Below are 21,649 nucleotides of genomic sequence, written 5' to 3'. Positions count from 1 at the left end.
TCTGCTTCATGACAATAATTTACAAATTTGCCGAAGGGTGGCGTTATTCGGGAACTACTTTACATCATAACGCTATTTTCTTATTCTCAGATACTGCAGTCTCATTCGCATGCAATGCGTTAGTCCTCCTTTTCAAATATTCTAATTTATACCGTTACATCTTGTAACCACAGCATAGCTTAGATGTCCTATGTAATTAATGCAAAATGCTCTATTTTGTGCACTATAGCGCCTTCTACCAGCGAGTCAGTAGTTGTAACATAGAACAAAATTTTTAATTGATAGAGAGCGCTGATCTTTGACATAAGATATGGCATTTTACACCAATTCTATGTAATGAGTTAATTACGTAAGGAATCGAAATAATATTATACAGAGAATATTTCTGAGAGAAAACATTAATTTAATTCCTGAATAGTTCAAGAATACGCCTTATAGACCGAGAAGTTTGATTTTTTTATTTTTTCATAAAAAAATTAGTTCCAGCTCTTTACAACTAGGTGGTGATAGTATTTTCTAATTGGCACGCAAATTAAAAAAAGAACTATTTCCACTGTTGCATATTGGTTTGGAATATAGTATCTTCGTGCTGAGAATACTTTTCATACCACAATAAATATGGCAGATATTTAGGGAAACCGTATTTATTTAACTGGTTCACTATGTACATATATCGTAATAATACATATATATCGTAAACTGGTGTGCGAAGTTGAAACTAGTTCTTTTTTGTGTTCATAGGTATATGAAATTACATAGGAATATGTCTATAGGTATATATTAGATCAATGTGCCGAAATTAATGATAAAAAATATAAGTAACATAATCTGAACGTAATTAATGAAATATGTATTGCATTTATATTAAATAAGTCTGTTTTAGCAATAAATGTGCATGACATAATTATCTGTCGATAGTATAGAAAATTAAAAGTATACGCAATGACTTCTATCGTAACACGAACAATTTCATCTAAATGTAAATATCTCTCTCTCTCTCTTCCCTTCATTCACTTTTTTATTGTTTAAATGTTTCTTCAAGTTATTGTAAACTTTAAGCATGTTGTTCATTGCAGTATGGAGAAATTGGAGTGTTTTGCGACCATTACTCACATATTGCTCGAAGCATAAATTATCCACAAAACCTGAAGTGCAACAAGAAATTAAAGATGGTAAAATTTTTATATCTCACATACTTGTTTTTATTTTTTTCTGAATAAAATATAAATTTATAATATTTCAGTTTCAAACATAGAGAGTCTAGAAGATATAAATCCATTAAGTCATCCAGATTTTTTTCATGTTTATGATATGTTTACTGTCAAAGACTTGTTTGATGCAAGAGTACATTTTGGTCATAAAGAAGGTTCTTTAAATGATCATATGAGACCTTTTATATTTGGATCTAGGCTAGGTCACCTAATAATCGATTTAGATCAAACCGCTGAACTTTTACGACAAGCATTAAATTTCACAGCCCACATAGCTTCCAGAAATGGAATAATTTTGTTCATAGCAAGAAATTCTCAAATTTCTTATCTTGTAGAAGAAACTGCAAAGCAATGTCAAGAGTATGCTCATACAAGGCTTTGGAAGCCTGGAACATTTACAAATGCCATATGTGAATTTGGAGCTGTTACCAGATTGCCAGATTTGTGTATATTTTTGAATACCATGCAGTCTGTTGTTGAACAACACATAGCAGTGATCCATGCAGCTAAAATGTGTATTCCAACAATTGGTATTGTAGACACAAATTGCGATCCTAAACTTATAACATATCCAATTCCTGGAAATGATGACACACCTTGCGCCATAGAGTTGTATTGCAAATTATTTAAGGAAGCAATAATGAGAGGCAAGAAATATAGGAATGAAATGCTTGCAAGGGATAAAATATAGTATAATTTCTGATCGAGTACTATAAATCTGTAAAAATCTTATAAGTAAATTTTTTAATTATGAATATATTGTTTTTATTGAATTTATATAGTAAATATAACAAAGTTAAAAATTGCACAAAGCTACAATTATAAATTAGTGAATCAGAAATGAGTTGAATAAAAACAACACAATATATAATATATATTGAAGTATAAGAAAAAATATATATTTATTGTGTTTCTTTTGTACTTGTTTTAATAGTTGTTTTATTATCTCGCAAACGATGCATAAATTTTGCTCCCAGATACTTTATTATCCTAAAACATAAAATAATTTTATAAAATAACTAAATGAAAATTTTGATAAATCTAAAGTAACATACCATAATCCAATATTTGGATAATAAGTTCCAAGGTACGCCAGCTGTAGTATAGCTGGTTTGCAAATCCACACTTCAGAAAGCTTGTTTGCTATCGCAATTCCCATCAGTGTAGCACAACGTTCTACACTCACTTTATTTTTCGGATCTTCTTTCACATTTTCTCCATATTTCTATAAAATAGAGATACACGAAAAAGAACTATAAATAGTTCATAATGTCAATACATTATATATACATACTTCACCACTTTTATCAGTGAATGCTTCTGTCAAAAAATTAGTATATACTGGCCCTGGACATACAACTGTAATTGGTATATTTTTATCAAATTTTTCTAAAGCAAAAGTTTTACAATAACCCTAATATAATAAATATTTATTAATATATATACATATAGATTAACGATTATATGATTATAATTAAAGTATTATACCCACATGTAATGCAAATTTATTTGCACAATATGTAGCAGAAAATGGTGTTGCCGTAACACCAGCAATGCTTGAAGTGAATACAAAATGACCTGCACCTACTTTGAGAAAATATTTTGCTACTAATCTAGATAAAGCTATTGGTGAAAATACATTCAAGTCAAACATTTCTTTGTCAACGGATATGTCAATATTCTCCCATAATGCTCGTTGTGATCGTCCTGCATTATTTACAAGTATATCCAACTAAAATTGATTTAATGTATAATCAAAGTATAATGTAATAAATGATCACAGTAACATAACATAATATGTATTTACCTTGCCAAATTTAGCAATGATATTATTAAGTGCTGACTCATGACCATTTATATCACAAATATTTAGAGCTAGTACTTCAATGTCTGAACTTTTTAAATTTTTATTTCCTAAAAATAAATGAATTAGTATATTAAATTTGTGCAAAAGTATGAGGATAATTAATAGAAATAATAACTATTATTATCAAAAACTTATTTACTTTGCAAGCAATTAATTTTTACTTTTTCCAATTCAGCTTCCCTTCGTGCCAACAAAATTAATTTGCATCCAGCCTCTGCCAAAACATATGCAAGATGTTCTCCAATTCCACTTGATGCTCCTGTTATCCATACTACTTTATCTCTTAAAGTATCTAGCAAAAATGTTAAAAATATATTTAAGAAGAAATCTTAATAATGCATATTACAAATACTTTTTTTGAAAAATATGCATAATTATTACTTGTAGGTTTGCCAAATTTTTCATAGATAGCAAGATGTAAGTCACAATCAAGGAACCAAGGGCAAATAATGTAAACAAGACAATAAATTATAGTTATAAAGCCAATGACAGCTAAAAGATCCATATTACTAAATTATATAATTGAATCTGAAAAATGTGAACATGAAAAGGTATTACATTTTAATCACATATTTTTGTTTTAAGAGATTTTTTTTAAATCAGTATGCAATACATTAAATCTCATGTATTTTTTAAATTTATACTAACTATTGGTTATATTATATTGTCCGAAAAGTTTCTTCCGTTTTATAAGGAAATAATACATAAAAACATTTTTTAATAATATTTTAAACGATTTATATATTTTTATATGACATTTTTGGTTTGGTTATGCTCATAGAATGCATCTACGAAATATGAGGCACATAAAATGTGATAGCTGGATATTATCGAAAATATCAGTAACACAAAAACGTGTTGTTAAGACAACTTGAAGTATTGTAGGGAGCACAATTTTTCGTATAATTAAGTTCAAAATTTTTTATAATCAAGGTTGTCACCTTTCTTTTATATAGAACTATATATATTTTGATATACGTCGGTGTAGTCCACATTAAAATCAGTTCAACGATTATAATCACTCGAGGACAAAATTACTTTTATAGAAATGTTTGGAATCTTGAACTGTAATAATCATTCGTGAATTGGTGTTTTGCTTATAATCTTTTGTTAAAATCATATTTAATATTAGATATTAAATTTTGTATGATCATTTTTATGGTGATATCTACATAGTAGAGGAAGTATAGCTCGCGATATTATAATGCATGGAAATCTCTCACTCTTAATTAAAGCCTATATAATACAAATTATAAGAAAACGAAATTCGCAAACAGGATACAAAACAAAAGGGTAAGCACTTTCTGAATTAGAACGATAATTATAACAATAGAAAGGAAATAAACCAATTTAAATTAAATTTTATTGTTAAACTTAATCTCAGTCACATTTGTTTAACTCGTGAGTGAACTTCTTCAATCAAATTTGATTCACGTTAATATTGCGTTTTTGTCGACAGAGCAAAAGGTTGCCAGTAAAGCTGACAAAAATAGATAATTTACGTAAGTATCGCGAGTTTGTTGCTATCAATTGTTAATAATTATTTTTTCTAAAGTGATTACCACTTTCTCGTACTCTCTTTCCCCTATTAATTAATAAGTTACCAAAATTAGTAAACAAGTTACACTATTCCAGAATACGCAACATGCTCAGGGTCGGCCATTTGTTAATTACGAGTCAGACATATAGGAAACATTCGATAATTGCACAACTGCACAAAAAGATTCCCAGCATAATTGCACAGTTGTCATTCCTACTATAGGAGCAAGTTCGCCTAACGCACCTCGAAAGTCGATGGCTCATCGCGGTTAAGTAATGTAACATTGTTCAATGTGGGATATCGCTGAGATAATATATACAGATACCAATTCAAAAGTACTTTTTTATTGTCGACTTTTTTTAAATTAAACTTTTACTAACATATCTGTATGATCTGATTAAAATGAGATCAAACACGATATAATTTGAATTATATGTACTTACTGATATGTATTTAATTATCATTTATTAAGGAGGCAAATATGCTCCAAATCATAACGTGTTCGGTGTCATTTTAATCAGAAAAATGTAAGAAACATATTGGTTAAAGTTTCATCGATCACAAATCTAAAATAAGAAAGTTTGATTTTTGAGATAAAAGTATTAGCTTATCGCGGGCCTTTAACATTAGCTGAATGCTTTGACTTTCAGTCCCTCTTTCTCTTTGACTCGCGTAGTCCTTTTCTATGTTCAAAGATTTCTAAGATTTCAGTTTCGAGGAATAGGAGCATTTTTACCTCTACATAATTGCAACATTTGAATTCCGATTTTTGTGCAATTATTGAATGTTTTATGACTATTTGGCTTGACTTTATTTTCGAACGTGACAAGAAAGAACACAAAGAATGAGAAGAATGAATACGAGAGGCTGGCTGTCGAGCAGCATGTAACACATCGGGATTTCTAATACCAGAGTGTGATAGCAATTAGACATATTCTAATCGTTTTTTACTGAATGATGTCACTGTTCATTCGACCACAAACTTTTATGGTTAGCTGCTTTCACGGATCTCTTATTCGGTGTCAAATTTCTCACTCTGTAGGTAAATTCAAATAAAGAAGAGGGAATATGTAGTAAGTTGCTTATTTCGAATTAGGAACCAGTTGCTTATCGGAACCAAAACTGTACCATGCGGTTAAATTTCATGAGTTTGCAATAAAATATCTCCAATATTCAAATTATATTCATTGGAAAAAAAGAAAGATATAGCTTTTATATCCAAAGATACAACAGTTTTTACTACGAATATTAATTGACTATGAATTTATAGAATGTTTGGAAAAAGTGACTTAATTTTGATCGATTTTAAATTGATTTATTAATTATTGAAAAATGGAACTGCCTTCTTTATTGCAACAATCTCTCCAATGTTTAAAACTTACATACATTTATCAATGATGACCGTTTTTACTGACCGTTATTGTCGATGATCGTTATTGTTACGTCACGAGGCTTACCATAGGCCGTATTCCTAACTGCCGCTCGTGGTATTAAAGTATCGCAGGCAGATCGTTTTATATAACTGACGAAACATATACGATGTAGCGACAAGCGCATAATTCTTATCAAGCAGTGAGTTCTAGAAACGTCGATTCACCTTCGGTCCGTTATTTTATCCACACAAAGAAGGTGGCATACGTGATTATGGGCGTGAACGGTGACATGATCCGAGCGTAGTGGGGGTCGTCTCCCAGAGAAGACCACGAAAACATCGAAAGATAATCAGTATTATTTGAGGATTCAAACGTTATGCATCGAGAGGTCCAGGCGAATAAAATTAAAGTCGATTAGTCTAACGAATATATCGAGAAATATTATAAAGTCAGGTCGAATTCCTGTATCAAATTAATTGTATTTATCATTAAATAATTTGTGACGTGCTCATTATAATACTAAATGATGTTAAATATACAAGTTTATATTAACCCTTTTAATTCAGTGTTAAACTCATTCTAACCACCTCTGTTATCTTAATCGAAACAGAGGAATGACTAATTCACGGCGTCGATTATCCGAGTCGTGGCAAGAATTTGCGCCTCTCGCTGACGCGTTTTCCTCGCGTTTTTGTTGGTACGTAATGTTTGGTTGGTAATGTTTGAATATGTCGATGTTGATGCGTATCTTATTTTCACGATCAAAACTATCTTCTTAGTTGTCTGAAGTACAGATATTCCTAAAAAAACAATTTACGATGAAATTTTGCAAACGTCCAAGAAAAGAAAACTTTAATTTCCTAAGTCACTAATTTGCAACAAAAGAATTTACCAGAAGAAATGCTGCGGCGAGGAGTAAGGTTTTGAATTTTATGTCTAAATCTGAAGGAAATGTAATTAACATAATATAATCGTGAAGAATATTGTCCCACTGATGCATAAGAGATGCAATTTGATGAGTGTCATCGATCGAGATTACCTGAATGAAATTAATGTACTATAATTAAATGATTTGTAAATAAAGCATAAGGTAGCTTAATAATATCAACCACTTTGAATATTTTTATTACTTCTGAAAATATGGAGGGACTTTATTTACCAAAGTCTATAACATGTGACTGTACGTATAGTCATTTTGTTTTTTTGATGAAGGACTTGTGAAAATTTTTAAATCATAAATAACGTCATAAATAAATCTTAAAATCAGGGCACATGGAGCGTCATGAGATCGACATGTTTGACGAGTCCGGCAAGCTACTCGAGAAGCGCGAGCAGGTAACAGTGACTATTATAGTAGAATTAGCTGTAGTCGCAGAAGTAACTTTAGTTGTAGTGCTAGGTGTATTTTCGAGCAATTTATATTAGTAAATAAGTGCTATTTAGTTTTAGTATGAAGATAATGACTCTTACGTATCTTCCTAGTAATACCATCTCATTAAAAATAGGGATATAGATATTCAAAGTGATCAAAGATATTAAAATATAAGCTATTATTAACTTATTATTATATATATATATCAACATATATACAAATATGTATTAAATAAAATATACAGGCTGTCTCTAAAATCGTCGTACAAACGGTCGTATGCAATGTATAATTATATAATAAAATGTGAAAAAAATCGCTTTATTTTCTAAAAAGGTTAGTTTGAAAATTCGCCAGGTTCCTGTGTATTAACTGTCAGCTTCGAGGTATGAAATTTCTATTTTTGCTCGTGTTTGTATCATTAAACATGATTTATGTCACGATTTGAAAATAATGTTACTATCGTTTTTCGTTTTATTTCTGTACCCAGCTGGGTCGTACCCCGATTTTGGGCACATCCTGTATATCGTTTTCTCTTTCAGACAAAAATTACCTGAAACTGGGATTCTTGATACATGCAACAATCACTAACATTTGGCCCGTATATATTACAAAGTCGTTTTCCTATTGCATCGTACACCGTAAAACTGGAACCTATTATATGCAAATTTTGTCCTATTGTGCCAATTAAATTTGGGCTTAGCACCGACATACTCTGTACAATGAAATTTTCATCTTTTTGTTATATGGTAAATAATAAAAATATAGTCAAGCTATTTTATAATCTTGTATACAGTCTGGATTTTACTCACGTGCGATTTATTCAAAGCAAACGTCCACATGGAATTCATAACCATGGTGAACGCGGTTTCGCCGCATTGGTCCACAATATTTAACTGAAAATCGTCGCGAGTCAATCTGGAGCAACTCCAACCGCTTGATTCATTCTTTGATTCTGTTTCCATTGCTAGGAATAACGTTTCAGCTTTTGGTACTTTTACTCTGTATTGGAATTTCTTTTTTAATCTACCGAGCACTATTAACACGAAAGAAAGAAACCTTTGTCATTTCTGAATTTTCTTCGATTTTAAAGATATGAACATTACGCAGTTTGTAAATGCAAACTTTTCATGTGACTCTCGATGGGTTAATTCTCTATATGTATAATTTAATTTGAATGTAAAATAACGTTCGAAAAGCTTCATTCATTAAAAAATCGATAATCAATTGTACGCAAGCCAAGCATAAGTTATCTTTATCGACATTGTTTTCGTTTAAATTTAGATGAATTACGAACGTGTGCTGAGGTCAACAATCTGCTGAATTTCCAATTGTTCCACGTTAGATAAGAAGTGAGTTCCAGAAAGTACGGTCAGCTGCGACCTTGGTGTCGATATCCAATTCAACGTATTCACAGGAATCGGTCTCCTTTCTTGTCTGGTTTCTCCTGACCGAATTTAATATATCATCATATTTCATATATAATGGGATAGTTCATATGTAATAGAGATTTATTTTATCCATTAAATATTATAACGAATACTATATTTCGCATTATGCACTTTGTGCATTTTTTCATTCTCAAGTTTTTCATAGATACATAAAATATTCACAGACTACTTATCATTATATTTTACATATTATATTGTATGCTATATGTTAACAATAATTTTATAAACATATTTTACATATTTTTATCAGGAAGATGATATACATACCTTGTGGTTGTGCCGTAATGACGGTTGGCCCCGAAAGGACAGGAACTGTATTGGATACCGAATTCTGTTGCATTTCTATATACTGGGTGGTTACCTGGTTTGGCTCTGCGTGATTATAAAAGTTCGTTTAAACTCGCGCTTCTTCTTTATGCTTCCTATTATACAAATTAATCAAATGATTCTGTCGTTAACGAGATGCATATTAGTTTAAATACACATTCGAACGTAATTCGTAATATTAACTTTGGTACAGCAAATTGTCAATATACTTTTGCGATTCTACTAATTTTGCACAGGGGAAGACATGATAAGTTACATATTCTACCCTTTAGGATTTTCTAAATTCTATATGTTGTCGATCAATTTTATAATACTAAAACTGTCCTCGTTATTTCACCATCAGATTAAATATATGTTTTCTATTGCTCTGTTGAACATTACAAAAATATCATGACATAAATATTATGACGACATTAACTATGTTGATCGTTCATGAAACTTGTACACCTATTTTTCAACACATATTTTTGCAGCACAGGCTATTAATCGCGTTATGCTAAATTAGTGACTTTTAATCATCAAATTTAATCAATGGATTTTAGTTATCACATAAAAATCAGACTTATCACTTCTTTCTTTGCGGGCTTCGTATAATTTACGGCGCAATAAAAGCGGTAATAGTAATATCAATAATAACGATGTTCAATAAGAACCACATTCAGGATAACCGAAGGGAATAAGAATCACCAGTTAATACTCCAAAGGTAACACGATTAAGGTCACTAGCTTCCATTTCTTCTCGCAAAAAATCGAGCATTCATTGGTGAATCGGTGCGTGAAAACTATTTACTATTTCAGCAAACGTGTCTTTTTTATCGCTACGCGTAAGAGAACCTTGTCGATTTAATTAATTTTAACGATCGTTAAGCGGCACAGGGGATTACACGGATCGATTAGCGAACAGCCATGAATGTTATCGCGTAGAAACAAGTCGTTTTATGTAGACAAATATTCAAAAACTTGCTCTTTCCTCGGCTAATACTTTATCCTTAATGTTTTTCAGGCTTCAAAAAAAAATCTTCACGTTTGTGAAATTCTTTTTGTGGGAGATCTAGATTTACACAAGTATCCACTTCCGTTGATGTCATTGCTGAAAATTCGTCCAGATACTGTTCGCTCGTGGTTGTTCGTCGAAAGTTCCGTAAGTCTCTTTTCGTTATCGTTGATAGCCAATCGCTTATCGTAAAACCGGATAAGCGGTATCGTTCTCGTTATTGTCAAACGCACTGATCGATGTTTCTTATTATTCTTTCCCTGTATTGTTAATAAATAATAACGCAAATAATTTTAATGATTTGCAACATGAACAATAATATAGTGAAATAGATTATTGCAGGGACCGAGGTACACTACACACGCTCGTTCAGAAATCATTATTCTAGTACGCTCAATTCTCCTATTTTTTTTTTTATTTATTTATTCGTTAAAATTACAATCAATTCTCGCGTTGAGAATTTTCAGCAATAACTCTCCTATAACACGGTATAACACGGTGAAAAAATTGCGCCAGCCCTCCTACAAAACGATCTCCGTATAGCACGGCTTAATAAATTTATGCAAGCCTCGTATAACATGAATATTTCCATCATATTATTTTGGTTTCGCTTTAATGTGGTTTCGATACAACGCGGAAAGAATTAATCGTGTTATAAGAAGGAGAGTCGACTGTATTTGTTTTAAAGTTAATACAACTTAACTAATCGTAAGAGGATATGGTAGAAAATTATGCTATAGCGATGCGTAAGTCAAGATTTTGAGAATTTCAATTTAGCGAAACGTAATTCAACTTTTCAAAATATCGTCCCTTCGGTTTCATGATTATTTTCAATCGTAATTTTATTCTCTGTTGCGGTACATTTTCGTGACTTTCAAAAATAGAACACCTTCGTTCCAGGAATAATTAGAAACCCTAATACCACAAAATACCGATATTCAACTATTATAGGAATGTTAAAATTGAAAAATTCCCACTGATCCCTTAACTATCTGGGAATTCCCTTTTAGGTCACCCGCACTCTGTTCTCGTACTCTGAAGGAGAGAGGATTTCTGAACAAAACGAGACGCATACAATCCCGAGAAAATTATTACTAAAAACTCCGTCAAATCGTCTCATCCTTTAACTATCCTTCGTAATGCTTCACGGAAGCTATTTCAGATCATTACCGACCATTCATTCCATTAAGGATCAATGTTGTCTTAACGTAACATTTCATCTGCAACTTTTTCTTAGTTCAATTTACGTTACTAAATTCTGCTTTTTCATATTTTGATTTTTTGAAAGAAATGTTTAAGAGTCCGTTTAATATCTTTCTACAATTATTCTCTCTTTCGTTCAAAATTGAAATCACATAAGTCGTGGAAATTTGAAAAGGTATTTCTGAAATATTTATAATGCTGTAACAAATGTCATAGAGATTCTTTGCAAGGCTTTGAGTTACGTAGTGGACTTCTGTAGAGTTATCCTGATCATGTTTTTTAATAACGTTGTTCAAACATGTTTAATAACGTTAACATAACTGAATTCTTACGGGAATGTTCTCACACCACCGAGGCAAATTCAATCGGTATTCATCTTTGCTCAGTATTGTACTGACGGTGCTACATAAATTGAACGAGAAATTTAAGGAAAAGGCAAAAATTGATCAAAAAACCAAGAAGAAGTAGTAGGTCATGAAGAAGTAGGTTGAGAAATTTCCAGCATCTCACTGGTAATTATTTTTAAAATCAGAATTCATATATATATTAACGATAAGAATCGAACAAAAGTCTATTATATATTCTATTATATATTAGATAGAACTGAAAAGAACGTGTAAAAGTAGAACGTTATAACGTTAAATACTGTAATCGAATAGAAAAATTCTGGGTCAACCAACGTATCGATGAAGAACACGCAGAGATATTTCAATCGAAATATTCAAGTCCACGTGTGTCATTTGTTAAATATCGTTAGCATATCGTCATTTACCTATTATTTATTCCACCCCTCAAAAAGTTGTTTTAATTCCGAGAAAACTGGAGACTCTAGAAACCTCCAGGAACTACGTGAAACGACTAAATCCTGGAAACTACCGAACGGCTGGTAAAAAGTTAACGTTACACAGACAACCTAATAACATTCTAATACTACAAAAGTGGAATATCGTCAAATTTCTCTCAAATTTTCCTACCAACTTTTCGAACAACACCGTATATCAAATTATCCAAAAAGATTAACATATTTCGAATGGACGATAAAAGAAAAAAGAGGGGGAGATCCTTTTGGGATTCTAAGGGTTCGCTCGAATTGGCTGGTTCATTGGATTGATGTAACGCGTGACTATAATTTTCCGGTTTGGCGTGTTTTCTCAGGCACACCCCACACGCCTTTACTTGTTGCTGCTCCACGGTGATTCCATGCGCGGTTCTATCGATCCTGGTGTTTCCTATATAAGAGGCCGCGTCATCGGTAGTCGTGAAACAGCAGGTCGTCCAATATTCTATGTAATCCGTGGAGAATTGTCACGGTGGAAGCAGTGGTACAAGGGTGAACGCGCAAACCAAATAAAACACTGGCTTGTGCCACGCGAATGACTAACTAAAAATCAAGTAAGTTATCCATCGAATAAAACAGTGTCGTTATATCATTTTTCTAATTTTATCAAACCAATCTTTCTAACTTGCGTACTCGTCTCTTGTTTAGAAGTAATCTAACATCGAAGAAATTCACGTCGATAAGTTTAAAAATTACATTCTTTTTGCTTAAGGACGAAAGTATTTGCATTGCTGAAGGGTTTCCCTGTTTCCTTGTAGAGATTTTGTATCACTAGCTTGAGTTTAGCCTCACCATCTGTTAGACTCACGGCACTACGAATCACCTCTGACCGTGCGGTCAAATTAACGATGAAATAGATATTTATTAGCCGTAATGCGACAAGTAATGTTTATAAAATTCTTTCTTCTGTATGTACAACTCACCGTTCGCGTTTCACATAAGTCAGAGAAGCTGAGTGGAAAAGTGATATAAGTGTATATTTCTATAAATAAATGCAGAAAGTGACATATAACATTCGTATTTGTTTGTGAGATCTTCTCGTAAATTATCAAGTTTTTACAAGTACGAATAGTAAATCCGTTCTTGATTTTTCTGTGAGCGTAACTTCGTTTAAAGTTTCCTCGAATTCAATATTTTATCGATTGTACTATTTTTCTCTTGAACCGTTCGTTCGCTGTGAGTTCTCCTTCCGAATTTCGTGAATTCTAATTCTTTTCATTCGTTCGAATTAGCATCATACACGCATGCTAAAAGCACACAGTTATTGAAAGGGATGAAGCGAATAAAATTCGTCACGGTGTCGAAGGATTAAAGACTAGTTTACGCGATCGATCAATATTTAACTTTCTATATTTCGCACAGTCTTCTCGAATTCGGCACAGTGGAAATCAAATAATTTGTCTTTGTATAAACGCAAAGTTGAAGTCAAGTCACTGGAGTTCGGTTAACTCGACCAATTTAATCGCTTGATCAAGGATCAAAGACAAATGAAACACAATGTGTACAAAAACGGTCTATCGACGAAGGTTTCTCCGAATACTTTGAATGAAATTTAAGAGCACGGTGTCGGTGTTCTGTTAGCCGGTTATCGATTAGCGACTGTACCGCGTATTTTCGTGCTCCTTGATACGATTCATGCGATTCTGCATATTTCTTCGATAAAATGGTTATTGTATATACGTATATAGATACGTTACGAATACGCAGAAAGTTGTTGGTAATAGGAGGAGGGTCAATGTTAATCGGATTTCACGATGATGCGGCAAAGCTGATTGTACGCGTGGAATGCATTACGTCTATCGATCTGAGAAGCGTCGCGTCATTCAGGAACAACAAGGGGGAAGAAAGTTCTTCCTTAATGTCCAGATTATATCTTTTTTATCATTGGAAAAATTCATTGTCATTAGAAAATTCATCCTCGTTTCGTCGTTTTTAAATTCGTTATTTAACTCTTGCACGACGAAGCTCACATCAATTCCAACTTATTATTACGAGTCAAATATTACTTATGTCATTAAACGTTTATTATGTCATTAAACGATATTTCGTAAGTGTCAGTCTATCGACTACGGTCGCTGCTGTATGAAGGATTTTATTTTTTTTTATGTAAATTTAGTTATCAAGTAGTAAAAATTTCCATTTAGATTTTCCCTTTATCGCTGTAAAATAAAATATTCGGTGCTTATAACGACGATCTAGTCTCTGTTGACTGAATTAAGTGCTGTACTGTACTAATTTAGTTATGTACGTATTTAGTTTAGTTATGTAAATTAGAGGAATTTAGTTATGTAAATTAAATGCAACAACACAGAAGTAACGCGACAGTAAAAGAACCATTCGTAACAAGATCCTTATCAAATTTTTCGACCTTTTAAATAATGTATAGTAACGATAGGTTCTAGTTGCCAGAAACTATGATAGATTTACTGCGTATTATATAAAATGATTTTTGCCTTAATTTGTGATCTATTATGGAATGAAAATGAATTGTTTCTATAAAAACTTTTGTCGCGAGAATAACAACTTCATGATTTAATTAGATACGATTATTCTGTAGTATAATTATAGTAAATGGATACACTCCTACAAATCATATTATATACAGGATGGTTGGTAACTGGTGGTACAAGCGGAAAAGGGGTGATTCTACGCGAAAAAAGAAGTCGAAGATATAGAATACAAATTTTTCGTTCGAGGCTTTGTTTTCGAGAAAATCGACTTTGAATTTTCGCTCGGTACGCGTGCACTTTACCACGTCTCGTTATAACGGACCTCACTGTAGATCGTTGTCTCGATGAAAAAATTTAAAAGAAAAAGAAAGAAAGAATTAAAAAAAAATTTTTATTCTATATTTTCGACTTGTTTTTTCGCGTAGAATCACCCCCTTTCCCCTTGTGCCACCAGTTACCAACCACCCTGTATATTGAACAGAAAGATTTTATAAAGTATTCTTTTGCTTTCTCGGAGGTAGACAGTCATATTTTTGTTATAAACTCGTCAACTATAACAATATATATCATTTATGATAGCTGATAAATATTTTATACAAACATATGAATTTCAAGTTAATTTTAATTTAATCCCATTGCGTCTCAATCATTCTATAAATATTTTATAAACATACAATCGATTACCTGAGCATCGAATCATCGATTGATGTAGAACTACATCAATCTCTGTAACGAAAAAGTCGATCGACCAGGGCGTAGAGTGTAGAGCAATCCCTGTTGCATCACTAGTTTTCACTACTACGTCTTCTGTTAAGAAGGGACTTCGCTGGTCTTTTTGCGGAATCGATATCGACTGATAAAGCTGATTAAACAGAACTACTAACATACTTTCCATTCTCTTCTAACGCTGGTCGTCCTCATCGATGTTCTTATCCATTTTCTAGAACCAAACTGAACCTCCTAAATATTCTTAACGTAAGATCATAAAGTCAAGGCTTCCATTTCCTGTCCATGGGTCGACTTTTCTATACTATGACACTTGGGTAGGCAACCTGTTGAAGATACCATAAAGTAGCTTTCCTTTAATAACGGGATCGTCTGTTGCATGATTGCTTTAGAATAGCAGATTCGATGCTAACATTTACTAAATCTGAAGAAAATTTAGAAGACGAATTTTTAGGAAATACGTACATACGGGAACAATATGTAATTTTCAGCGTTGTAACTGAGAAGCTTTCTGCAAAACAGTGTACGATTAAGCATATGTTCCTTCAGGAGTTACGCTACAATTTCGATCTACGTTAAAAATGAAATTTAATAGATTCCATATTACGCTGTAAAACTTCGATGTATATATATAGTTTGTGGACTAAAATTCGCTATCCAAATAAATAATACATAAAATATATATTATACATCTATATAATAATATACAGACATATGAAAATAGTTGAATTTTCATGAAATCTTTTTTCACTTTGTAACTACATACAGAATGAAATTATAGTTAATATTCAAATAACTAAATCTAAAACTTGCAGCGCAATTATTTCATTGATTTTGTCTTGCGAGCCGTTTCTTTTTCTGAAAGCTACTTAATTAGTCTTATAGAACATACAATTTTATATGCAATTTCGTAATATTATATTTCATAGACATTCGTAAACAATTCCACAAAGAACGTGCAAACGATTTAGAAAAATCTACAAATGCAAGATTGTAACATTTATTTGCTTTTGAAGGTAAAATGCTGCCTCAAGAATGGCTATTAGTGTCTCTACTCATGGGGTCGGCGACGGCGCTGGCACCCATGCCCCATCATTCGATGGAGGAATCTTTGAGGAGTGCTTTGGATGCCATTACCAGAAAACAACGATCTCTGGATACGAATTCGCAAGACTACTACAATGATCTACGCTCGTTTAAGTATCATGGTGGAGAGGGAGAAAGGAAGCTTGACAGAGAACGTCAGGGTGAAAGGGAAATAGAAGAGGAGGACGAAGAAATAGAATTTTTGCCTAATGGTACTCTCTCGTATGATGGTTTAGCACGTTCATGCATAAGGTTCATGCACAACCATCACGATGGTTTAGCATATTTCGTTATTCACTTTCATACACCACCTACTTTCATATCGGCTATTCCATTTTATAAAGAGCGCTTTAATTGGTCAAGTCCGAAGAAAAAAATAAAATTATTTCTCTTAAAATTTAGAGATCGAAGGTTTATCGTGTACGTGCACGTTTCGGATCGAGTAAAAATGCAAATGTACTCGTTCTATGTTTTATTTATATGTATACATAAACCGAGTACATGTTATGTACTTTTATTCACGTTGGAGTTAGCTAAGTGCATGTATAATATTTTTACGAAAGATCTCAAAGAAAAAAGCTTTATCATGTTTGTTCTACTCATTTTTTTTTTTAATCTTCAATTTCCTGTCCAGACATACTCATTCTGGAACACTCTATATACCGTAGCTGATAAAATTTACTTAGAAGGATCAATCAAATCTTAGATCATAAATATTGTCTACGTAATGGAAATTTGTTCCAGAAACTGGACAACTAGAAACTGTAGGAAATGGTTTCCAAGATTTGAATAATAAATTACTGGAAAGAGCATTGATCGATTATCTAGAGAATGTACCCCAACAGCAGGTAGCGTTTCTTCCTTTCCTTAGTCGACGTTGTTATACTATATTTCTATGAAAAGAAAGAGCTACATTGTTTGGTACTATCCAGGAACAACCGGTCACATCGTTATTTCGAGAACGTGAACGAGGTTCCAATCGTAAAAGGGGCTATGGTTCTGAACGATCGAATATTGACAATAAGGAGTTGGCGAAATTGTTTCTAGAAGAACTGCAGGATGGCTCTCCGTATAATCTTGGAGATACGGATGACGAAGGGTACATGGATTCTCGTCAGATGCTCTATGATCGATACAGGGGCGATCGAGGCAACAAAATATACGAGTTAGCGATTAATATGAATTTTAATACTCAACTTTATTGGACTAACGATAACCTACATAATTTTAAAATATAATAGGACTAAGTTATTTAATTTTAAAATAATGATTTATTTCATTCAGTTCATTTTAATTTATATTTTTATTTATATAAACATTGTTATTTCTTAGTACAAAATAATCCTTATAAAAAATATTTCGTATATTTATTAATGTTAAAGTTTAAAAATGTGGTGAGATTTAAAATACTGACGAAACTATGGATAATAGGAATTCAGGTCCAATGTCCTGGGGTGCATTGTTGAATAAAGAGTCTATGGCCCGAGGTCAGAGTCGAGAATCCGAGGAAAACGATTTCAGCGATCGGGAACAAGACCCAAATTTATTGTACCTCTCAATGGGCGAACGAAGAAACATGAATGGTGGGTATTCCATAGGACGACCCCTGAGGACCTACAGAAATATGGCTAAACGGTTTCTAGTTGCCAAGAGGAGCCCAAAACCTGCATCTACATCTACCAAAAAGCAGATTACCGATCCCAAGGTAAATCAGCTGAGAAGTTTTCTAGAAATTCTTTAGCAATTTGCAGTCAAATATTACATGCGTGATTAAATATTAAATAGATACTTTCATTTTAAAATATACTTAATTTTTTCTTTTTTTATCGTACATTCAAATGATTTAAATTTTAATTTAAAATAAAGTATCTATTTATTTATATTTTAAGGTCGCTCAAGATCTGGGAGCGCTGTTTGGCACTCAATCCGTGGATAATCAAAATCATACTCACAATTTCAAGCATGATCACAGCCACGATCACGACCATGATCATGACCATAATCACGATCACGATCACGATCATGAACATGGGGATCAGCATAAACACGAGAGTTCTTCGGAAGCGCCAAAGGTGACCCCTTCGCCAAAAGGGCAAAAGGAGAATGTGACAAAGTTAGGCAAGTCGAAATCTATCGAGGTGAGAAAGAAGAGCGTCGATTGGTCTCAATATTTTGGTATTGATAGAAGAAAGAAGAAAGCTACGTTCATGGTTGGCCAAGGGACTCCGAATCAAGACGATGAATGGATGTTACAGCGATACTATGAAGTAATTAAGAGAAGTAGAAAATCTTCTTCTTTTTCTTATTCTTTCTCTAATCGTAAACTCGATCTACAATGGTTGAATTAATATATCGGTTTATTAGAATATGGTAGAGAATCTGAAGGCAAACGACCGAGAATACGAAAAGGAAGCTGACGAAAGAAAAGACAAGTTGGATCAACTAGATCCCAGACAGAAAACCATTAAGGACTTGATTATCGAGGAAGCTTTGAAATACAGAGATTCTGAAAATGGTATAGATATGCAAAAGGTATGACTCGTTTAAAGAAATCAATTAATATACATGACACAACAGTTAGCGTTATGTATATATCAATATTTTATAATGTTTAAATAAAATGATAGGTAAAGGATAAGATAATGGCACGAATTGCATCTGCCTATTCCTTCGAAAAAATGAGAAAAGTACTAAACGAACTCAGGAACAATGTGGCGACTAGGATAGAGGCTCAAAAGGCAACTCATGTACAGGGTAATCAAACCTCGAACTTCCGAGAGAATAGTAGCAACTCTAAATCCAAGGATAAACGCATCAACAATTTAATAGAAACTGAAGGTGCAATTTGATTAATCATTATATCGTATTATACTGTTTAGTACCAATACATTATATTAACTATTACGTTTTGTGAAAAGCCATGGAAGAAAATAGAGCCTGTCCAGAGCTAGAACTGATCGAGAGACGATGCAGAACAGTAGACACTTTAGGTGGAGACGAATCACAGATACTCTATCTTCCTTGCGTCATGCTTCAAATCTGCAGGGCCTGCGTAAATATTCTTACCCTACTCTTGATCATTCAAAAGTCTCTATTTAAAACTCTAGTTACTTAATTTGTCGAACACAATTCCATTTTATTTATTTATTTATTGTTTACGAGAAAAAGGGAAATCCCATTAAAATATATAAAGCTGAATAAAATAAATTTCCTATTAATTTCAGATACAGAACGACCTAGAGGAAGAATGTTTAGGTAACTATGCAGTGGAAGCGGGAAAAATCTGCGACGCTCAGGAAATAAGAGAAGGACCAAAGAGCAGAGAAGCGTGCGCCAGCACAGCTTTGATATTGTCGCAATTACAGACTCCGACTGCAATCTCCGATCAATGTCGCCTCGATGGAAACGACTCTTGTTTACGACGTTATCATTACCAATACTGGCATCGTTACCTTACTTACCCCTACAACGGGCGACGATTGAACAGCGCCTACGATATGACCAGCTCTCAACAATCGGACCGATAAAAAAACAAAGGATTAAAATTAAGTGAGACGATGTCGAGAAACGGGTGTGGCTTTTCAACAAATCAGTGACCTCGAACCGAGCTTCATTTCTATAGTCAACTTTCAGCATTTCGTTTATTTGGTTTGCAACCGAGAGAAAAAGAAAAACGTTGAGGTCAAGGAATAGAGGTTAGGTTGTTCGAAACAATATATCATCCAAGAATGCGATAAGAGTCATGTTACTTTTATTGAGCGGGTGGGTTCATTTAAGACGAAAGAGACAAAGAATCAAAGAATCGAATAACTTTTAAAGTCGATTCGAGAACATGTCGATGAAGATGGTTGAAGTGGCTTCGAGTTTTGCGTACATGATTGTGTACAACAGATTGATTCTATTACATGCGGATATCGTTTAATATAATAAAATGGAAAAGGAACGACTGAATTTTGAACTATTTGCGAGGTGTATTTCTTTTTTTTTCTAGTAATAAATGTAACGACAAGCTATGAGGGACAATAATTATCAAACGAAATTTTTGTCATTATTTCCCAAGAATGGACGAACTTCAAAATTTCTTATCTCGCTAATAATATAAAGCCATTTGAACTTTAAAAAAAGTAAAAATTTTGAACGAACGCCTCGCAGAAGAAATTATCAGTTATATAATAAAATACATTAAAACAGTCGTTGAACATCAGAGAGCATAACATACGATGACGTTTAATTTTTTACACTAGATGATTTTCAGCAACTTTCTCGCAATCACGTAATAAAAAGTTCATTTTTCTTACTTTGTCCAGATTAAATTTACCTGAATACTTCCAAATGATGCTGCATAATAACGCGGTAAAGTATCTTATTTATCTATTTTCTTCCATTGTGAAATATGCAACATGCAACATAAATCTACCGAAATATATCGATATTAAAAGATATTTAATAAAGTTTAAAAAGGTACACCATGATTCTATTCTAGTGTAAATTTATATTTCGTCGGATAAAAGATCAACGTATGTATATCTATGTCTGTCTTTATGTTATCAAAACCAGAAATACATTCTATGTGTCAGTCCTATATTCAAATGTAATAAATATATTTCAAAATAATTGTCTCATATTGTTTATTGAAAATCGTGATGGTACATTAATAAGAAGGTATTTTTTAATAACTAAGGATCATTAAACTTAGTATTCGTATCGATACTCATGTCAGTCATTTGTTTAAGCGATTCGAAAATTTCAAGACATTCTGGAGTGTACAACTTCAGAAATTCTAGTTGCAATTGAGCACATTCGACTAAAAGTGAAAAAGATGTTAAAAAGACTCTTTTTATTATAGAAATAATTAATATATTAGCAAATAGGAAATGTCCTCTCTAGTATTAGAATATACCTCTCCATTTTGAGACTACTTCCAATTTCTTTTTTAACTCCAAATTTAATTTATTTATTTCCTGGATAATATTTACATTATCATCCGACATTATTTCAGAAATAAAAATTTGTAACTAATATCTCTTTTCTTTTAAAACAAGAAATATTACGAATTAATTATTCTGACCACTCTAGTCGTAGTAATTGAAATCAAAGATGGTCACGTTAATCCTAGTCACGCGTTCTGATTGGTCAGAAGGAAATTCGTCCACGAATAGCGATTATACGGTATAATATACATTACGCCGCTCGTAAGAGGCGACGCAATTGGTC

At 32.6% G+C, this 21,649-nt stretch overlaps 5 protein-coding genes and 2 long non-coding RNA genes across 11 annotated transcripts; 4 read left to right on the top strand and 3 right to left on the bottom strand.

Moving 5' to 3' along the window:
* The first annotated feature begins 232 nt into the window (after positions 1 to 232).
* LOC100744925 (28S ribosomal protein S2, mitochondrial) lies at positions 233 to 2,121 on the top strand. Its single transcript, XM_012383054.3, has 3 exons — positions 233 to 979; positions 1,077 to 1,172; positions 1,244 to 2,121. The coding sequence occupies exons 1-3, from the start codon at positions 943 to 945 to the stop codon at positions 1,900 to 1,902; spliced, it is 792 nt and encodes a 263-aa protein (XP_012238477.1). The 5' UTR covers positions 233 to 942; the 3' UTR covers positions 1,903 to 2,121.
* On the bottom strand, positions 1,960 to 6,393 carry LOC100744804 (dehydrogenase/reductase SDR family member 7). 2 transcript variants are annotated; one of them, XM_033319658.1, is made up of 8 exons: positions 6,076 to 6,393; positions 3,460 to 3,606; positions 3,218 to 3,370; positions 3,019 to 3,125; positions 2,704 to 2,943; positions 2,506 to 2,625; positions 2,267 to 2,436; positions 1,960 to 2,201 (listed from the first exon to the last, which is right to left on the bottom strand). In XM_033319658.1, the coding sequence occupies exons 2-8, from the start codon at positions 3,581 to 3,583 to the stop codon at positions 2,114 to 2,116; spliced, it is 1,002 nt and encodes a 333-aa protein (XP_033175549.1). In that variant the 5' UTR covers positions 3,584 to 3,606; positions 6,076 to 6,393; the 3' UTR covers positions 1,960 to 2,113. The 2 variants fall into 2 exon arrangements, with proteins under 2 accessions (XP_033175549.1, XP_024221983.1); XM_024366215.2 differs by lacking the exon at positions 6,076 to 6,393 and adding an exon at positions 6,001 to 6,023.
* Positions 3,795 to 5,455, top strand: LOC105680481. The gene is made up of 3 exons (XR_001102129.3): positions 3,795 to 4,371; positions 4,538 to 4,580; positions 4,714 to 5,455. It is a non-coding gene; the product is annotated as an uncharacterized LOC105680481 (long non-coding RNA).
* On the bottom strand, positions 5,432 to 15,638 carry LOC100744685 (phospholipid scramblase 2-like). 3 transcript variants are annotated; one of them, XM_012383049.2, is made up of 7 exons: positions 15,308 to 15,638; positions 9,079 to 9,183; positions 8,658 to 8,807; positions 8,173 to 8,396; positions 7,914 to 8,075; positions 6,877 to 7,030; positions 5,432 to 5,903 (listed from the first exon to the last, which is right to left on the bottom strand). In XM_012383049.2, the coding sequence occupies exons 1-7, from the start codon at positions 15,516 to 15,518 to the stop codon at positions 5,875 to 5,877; spliced, it is 1,035 nt and encodes a 344-aa protein (XP_012238472.1). In that variant the 5' UTR covers positions 15,519 to 15,638; the 3' UTR covers positions 5,432 to 5,874. The 3 variants fall into 3 exon arrangements, with proteins under 3 accessions (XP_012238472.1, XP_012238475.1, XP_012238473.1); XM_012383052.3 differs by lacking the exon at positions 15,308 to 15,638 and adding an exon at positions 9,826 to 9,978; XM_012383050.2 differs by lacking the exon at positions 5,432 to 5,903 and adding an exon at positions 6,701 to 6,791 and having other exon boundaries at positions 6,884 to 7,030.
* LOC117151414 lies at positions 7,199 to 9,180 on the top strand. 2 transcript variants are annotated; one of them, XR_004461321.1, is made up of 4 exons: positions 7,199 to 7,326; positions 7,497 to 7,696; positions 7,903 to 8,109; positions 9,062 to 9,180. It is a non-coding gene; the product is annotated as an uncharacterized LOC117151414 (long non-coding RNA). The 2 variants fall into 2 exon arrangements; XR_004461320.1 differs by lacking the exon at positions 9,062 to 9,180 and adding an exon at positions 8,645 to 8,752.
* On the top strand, positions 10,142 to 20,732 carry LOC100746771 (stress response protein NST1). The gene is made up of 11 exons (XM_012383047.3): positions 10,142 to 10,279; positions 12,491 to 12,727; positions 16,366 to 16,647; positions 17,180 to 17,283; positions 17,368 to 17,600; positions 17,867 to 18,140; positions 18,325 to 18,702; positions 18,800 to 18,967; positions 19,063 to 19,273; positions 19,354 to 19,487; positions 19,660 to 20,732. Exons 3-11 carry the CDS (start codon positions 16,371 to 16,373, stop codon positions 19,960 to 19,962), a joined length of 2,082 nt encoding a protein of 693 aa, XP_012238470.1. The 5' UTR covers positions 10,142 to 10,279; positions 12,491 to 12,727; positions 16,366 to 16,370; the 3' UTR covers positions 19,963 to 20,732.
* A 314-nt stretch (positions 20,733 to 21,046) lies between these two features.
* On the bottom strand, positions 21,047 to 21,496 carry LOC100747084. Its single transcript, XM_003487825.4, has 2 exons — positions 21,336 to 21,496; positions 21,047 to 21,239 (listed from the first exon to the last, which is right to left on the bottom strand). The coding sequence occupies exons 1-2, from the start codon at positions 21,424 to 21,426 to the stop codon at positions 21,112 to 21,114; spliced, it is 219 nt and encodes a 72-aa protein (XP_003487873.1). The 5' UTR covers positions 21,427 to 21,496; the 3' UTR covers positions 21,047 to 21,111.
* Between the last annotated feature and the right edge of the window lie 153 nt (positions 21,497 to 21,649).

The sequence above is a fragment of the Bombus impatiens genome, unplaced genomic scaffold, assembly GCF_000188095.3.
Source record: "Bombus impatiens unplaced genomic scaffold, BIMP_2.2 scf_0203, whole genome shotgun sequence".
NCBI classification, from domain to species: domain Eukaryota; kingdom Metazoa; phylum Arthropoda; class Insecta; order Hymenoptera; family Apidae; genus Bombus; species Bombus impatiens.
This window is presented reverse-complemented; position numbering and strand designations above follow the sequence as displayed.

Bases quoted from the DNA above. Each gene is read 5' to 3' on its own strand.
- LOC100744925 (XM_012383054.3), top strand. From the start codon at position 943: ATGACTTCTATCGTAACACGAACAATTTCATCTAAAT. The intron at 980-1,076 runs GTAAATATCTCT...TGTTCATTGCAG, and splicing joins ACGAACAATTTCATCTAAAT to TATGGAGAAATTGGAGTGTT. The intron at 1,173-1,243 runs GTAAAATTTTTA...ATAATATTTCAG, and splicing joins GCAACAAGAAATTAAAGATG to TTTCAAACATAGAGAGTCTA.
- LOC100744804 (XM_033319658.1), bottom strand. From the start codon at position 3,583: ATGGATCTTTTAGCTGTCATTGGCTTTATAACTATAATTTATTGTCTT. The intron at 3,371-3,459 runs GTAATAATTATG...CATTTTTGCTAG, and splicing joins AAAATTTGGCAAACCTACAA to ATACTTTAAGAGATAAAGTA. The intron at 2,626-2,703 runs GTGGGTATAATA...TTATTATATTAG, and splicing joins CAAATAAATTTGCATTACAT to GGTTATTGTAAAACTTTTGC.
- LOC100744685 (XM_012383049.2), bottom strand. From the start codon at position 15,518: ATGGAAAGTATGTTAGTAGTTCTGTTTAATCAGCTTTATCAGTCGATA. The intron at 8,808-9,078 runs GTATGTATATCA...AAATTCGGTCAG, and splicing joins CATTACGGCACAACCACAAG to GAGAAACCAGACAAGAAAGG. The intron at 8,397-8,657 runs GTTCGTAATTCA...TCGTGTTAATAG, and splicing joins GATTGTTGACCTCAGCACAC to TGCTCGGTAGATTAAAAAAG.
- LOC100746771 (XM_012383047.3), top strand. From the start codon at position 16,371: ATGCTGCCTCAAGAATGGCTATTAGTGTCTCTACTCATGGGGTCGGCG. The intron at 17,284-17,367 runs GTAGCGTTTCTT...GGTACTATCCAG, and splicing joins AGAATGTACCCCAACAGCAG to GAACAACCGGTCACATCGTT. The intron at 18,141-18,324 runs GTAAATCAGCTG...TTATATTTTAAG, and splicing joins AGCAGATTACCGATCCCAAG to GTCGCTCAAGATCTGGGAGC.
- LOC100747084 (XM_003487825.4), bottom strand. From the start codon at position 21,426: ATGTCGGATGATAATGTAAATATTATCCAGGAAATAAATAAATTAAAT. The intron at 21,240-21,335 runs GTATATTCTAAT...TTTCACTTTTAG, and splicing joins AGTAGTCTCAAAATGGAGAG to TCGAATGTGCTCAATTGCAA.